This window comes from Echeneis naucrates, chromosome 5, assembly GCF_900963305.1.
Source record: "Echeneis naucrates chromosome 5, fEcheNa1.1, whole genome shotgun sequence".
NCBI classification, from domain to species: Eukaryota; Metazoa; Chordata; class Actinopteri; order Carangiformes; family Echeneidae; genus Echeneis; species Echeneis naucrates.
In genome coordinates, this window is record NC_042515.1 from 879,592 (window position 1) to 883,688 (window position 4,097).

General features: G+C 55.4%; 1 protein-coding gene across 1 annotated transcript; it reads right to left on the bottom strand.

Annotated features, from left to right (window-relative positions):
* tmem74b (transmembrane protein 74B) lies at window positions 1-2,075 on the bottom strand. Its single transcript, XM_029502346.1, has 2 exons — window positions 1,884-2,075; window positions 1-597 (listed from the first exon to the last, which is right to left on the bottom strand). The coding sequence occupies exons 1-2, from the start codon at window positions 2,073-2,075 to the stop codon at window positions 1-3; spliced, it is 789 nt and encodes a 262-aa protein (XP_029358206.1).
* Window positions 2,076-4,097: the final 2,022 nt, after the last annotated feature.

Genomic DNA, 4,097 nt, shown 5'->3' on the forward strand with positions numbered 1-4,097 from the left:
CTAGTTGAGTCCGTGTGCAGAAGAAGAAGCCCCAGCAGAAGAACTACTCGGTCCTGGTTCGGATCTGGAGTCCCAGTCCGGACCTGGCTGTTGGTTATTCCCCGTCTCCGGATGTTCCACCAAAAACGCCTCGCCTCCTCCGGCCTCTCCAGTGGCCAGCTGTTTCATCCTCAGGTTGATGGAGCCATAAGTCCTCTTGGGTCGGACAAACGCCGCCCGGCGCCGGTACATCTCGCCCCGGCAGATGGACACCATGAGCAGAACCGACAGGAACATCCCCCCCAGGGTCAGCAGGCCCAGGCCCGCGATGATGCACTTGTCCAGGTGGGAGCCCAGCTGGGCGTAGTACATCTCCAGCTTCTCCATCTGGCGAGCCGACAGCAGGTCCGGGTCGACCTTTGCCTCCCGAGGGATGGTGTAGGCGATGACCACGAGGACGATGCCGCTCACCAGGAACACCAGGGCGAAGATGAAGCCGTAGTCCGCCGAGTGGTCGTCAGCAGGAGTCAGCTCAGTGAAGTCCTGCCCGTCCTCCTGCCCAAGAACGCCTTCCTCCTCATCCAACGGCCTGGGGGGACGATCCTGATGCTGCTCCCCCTGGAAGAAAGATGAGGACAGGTGAGGACAGGTCAGGTGAGGAGACGTGAAGATGGGAGAGGACAGGTCAGGTGAGGAGACGTGAAGATGGGTGAGGACAGGTCAGGTGAGGAGACATGAAGATGGGTGAGGACAGGTGTGGACAGGTCAGGTGAGGAGACGTGAAGATGGGTGAGGACAGGTGAGGACAGGTCAGGTGAGGAGACGTGAAGATGGGTGAGGACAGGTCAGGTGAGGAGACGTGAAGATGGGAGAGGACAGGTCAGGTGAGGAGACGTGAAGATGGGTGAGGACAGGTCAGGTGAGGAGACGTGAAGATGGGTGAGGACAGGTGAGGACAGGTGAGGACAGGTCAGGTGAGGAGACGTGAAGATGGGTGAGGACAGGTGAGGACAGGTGAGGACAGGTCAGGTGAGGAGACGTGAAGATGGGAGAGGACAGGTGAGGACAGGTCAGGTGAGGAGACGTGAAGATGGGAGAGGACAGGTCAGGTGAGGAGACGTGAAGATGGGAGAGGACAGGTGAGGACAGGTGAGGACAGGTCAGGTGAGGAGACGTGAAGATGGGAGAGGACAGGTGAGGACAGGTCAGGTGAGGAGACGTGAAGATGGGAGAGGACAGGTCAGGTGAGGAGACGTGAAGATGGGTGAGGAAAGGTGAGGACAGGTCAGGTGAGGAGACGTGAAGATGGGTGAGGACAGGTGAGGACAGGTCAGGTGAGGAGACGTGAAGATGGGTGAGGACAGGTGAGGACAGGTCAGGTGAGGAGACGTGAAGATGGGAGAGGACAGGTCAGGTGAGGAGACGTGAAGATGGGAGAGGAGAGGTGAGGACAGGTGAGGACAGGTCAGGTGAGGAGACGTGAAGATGGGTGAGGACAGGTGAGGACAGGTCAGGTGAGGAGACATGAAGATGGGTGAGGACAGGTGAGGACAGGTCAGGTGAGGAGACGTGAAGATGGGTGAGGACAGGTCAGGAACCAAACGAACCGTGACAGGTGAGGACAGGTCAGGTGAGGAGACGTGAAGATGGGTGAGGACAGGTGAGGAACCAAACGAACCGTGACAGGTGAGGACAGGTCAGGTGAGGAGACGTGAAGATGGGTGAGGACAGGTGAGGACAGGTCAGGTGAGGAGACGTGAAGATGGGTGAGGACAGGTGAGGACAGGTGAGGACAGGTCAGGTGAGGAGACGTGAAGATGGGTGAGGACAGGTCAGGTGAGGAGACGTGAAGATGGGAGAGGACAGGTGAGGACAGGTGAGGACAGGTGAGGAACCAAACGAACCGTGCTGCTGTCAGAGGTCGAGGGCCCAGCTGCCGCCTGCTCTTCGTGCTGCTCGTCCGGCTGGTAGGAGGCGTTCTCAAAGCCGCGGGCGGACGGCGTCCAGGACGTAGAGGCCTGAGCCGCAGACACGACCTGCCGGCCTCCTCCGCCTTGGAGCTCGCGGAGCTCTACGGCGTTAAAAGAGGACTCCATCGAAACCTGCTGGGTGTGTTCATGTCTCCGCCATCGTCCTCACTGAGGAGGTGACATCCACAGTAAGAGGTCAAAGGTCTCTGTGGAGTTTCTGTCATCATGTCAGACGGTGACAAACTCTGCAGAAGTTTCTGTTTGTTTTGGGGGGTTTTTTGGAACTTGGACTAAACGAGAATTTTTTCCACGTCTGGAGACTCACAAAGCTTTTGGTGCCAACAGTGAAGCACAAAAAAACATAGTTCAATTCACATCATCAATGTAATAATGGCGTCTCACCTCGGTAGATTTTATTTCCATTTCTTCCTCCTCTCGTCATCGCAGCCTCTTCTTCCTGTTGAGGTGAATGAAGAATTGAAACCAGAACCTCAGTCCTCATCAGTGTCCACACACTAAAGAGGAGTCCGGGCCTCAGGACAAAGGGAACCGGATCCTGTGGTCCTGGTCTACGTCATAATTCTGTTTTCTTATTTAAAGCCACTGACAGATAAAGGTGACAGTTAAACGATTTATCATGATGACGGCTGCAGGTTCAGGATCTGATGAAATACTGAGACGGTCCTCATCAAACCTGATTCAGTTTCCTCCAAAACATCTCTTTCCCTTTAACTCCTTCTGGGAGCTCCCGGTGCCACAGGGAGGGGGCCGGGGGGGCCAGGAGGGCCCGGGGCCCCCCGGCCAGTGTGTCAGCTCCTGATGTGCACAGAGACGGTGTGACCTTGATACGTCAACCTGCCGAAACCTGGAGCACTAAGTGTGTGTGTGTGTGTGTGTGTGTGTCTCTGTGTGTCTCTGTGTGTGTGTGTCTGTGTGTCTGTGTGTGTCTCTCTGTGTGTGTGTGTGTCTCTGTCTCTGTGTGTCTCTGTGTGTCTGTGTGTGTGTGTGTCTGTGTGTCTCTGTGTGTGTGTGTCTGTGTGTCTGTGTGTGTCTCTGTGTCTCTCTGTGTGTGTGTCTCTGTGTGTCTCTGTGTGTGTGTCTCTGTGTGTCTCTGTGTGTCTGTGTGTGTGTCTCTGTGTGTGTGTCTCTGTGTGTCTCTGTGTGTCTCTGTGTGTGTGATCATATCAGGACCAGCCCGGACAGATAAGCGCCACCGACTCATTCATCATCCGACCTGAGGGCTGATAAGTCGGGCAGACGGAGGATGGAGAGTCCTGATCCTGATCCGGATCATCCAAATGAGCCAACACGGAGACGGGAAGTACCGATTTAACCGGCTGGGGGTGGGGTGGGGGTGGGGGATGACCGGGATGGAGTCGGTATCCACCGGACAGCCATCGACGGTGGCTCCGGTTAGACGGGCGGAGGACCGGAGTGACAGCGGGGTCTTACCTGCTGCAGGCGGCCGAGCAGATCCGGAGACATCCGGAGAGGAGGGAGCTGCTGGAGGATGGAGGGGATGCTGAGGGGGGAGGAAGGGGAGGGACTGAGCATGCGCAGATGAACATGAACACAGTCTGAACTCCAATCATCAGTCATGATCGATTACAGTGTCAGCGGTGGGGGAACATCAGGTCTGTCTGTCCCTGTGATGGACTCTGATCAGAATCAGAATCAGAATCAGTTACAGATGCTCCCATTCAAAAGTCTGAAGAAGTGTAAAACACTAAAATAAAATAAAATATAAATGTCCATTTGTTCCTGTATCTACAAAGTGATGAATAAAACAGCAGTCTACCAACATTTGAATATAGAATATAGAATAAACCAGCTGACTCAGAGTGAGTCAGTGTTTTCAGCCCAGTCCAGTTTATTGTCCACACAGACCGTCTGGATGGACTCAGGGGTCATCGGCACCTTAGTCCTTCTCAGGTCCACAACCAGGAGGGGACGAGTTCAGTTCGTCTGGAAAATCTGCTGAAAAACAGGCTGAGTTCGTCGGCCCCGTCCACGCTGCCTTCAACCCCCCTGCTGCCAGCTGACCTGAAGCCTGTGATGGTCCTCCGGGATGGACTCTGGAGGACTCTGGAGGACTCTACTGGACTCTACTGGACTCTACTGGACTCTGATGGACTCGGATGGACTCGG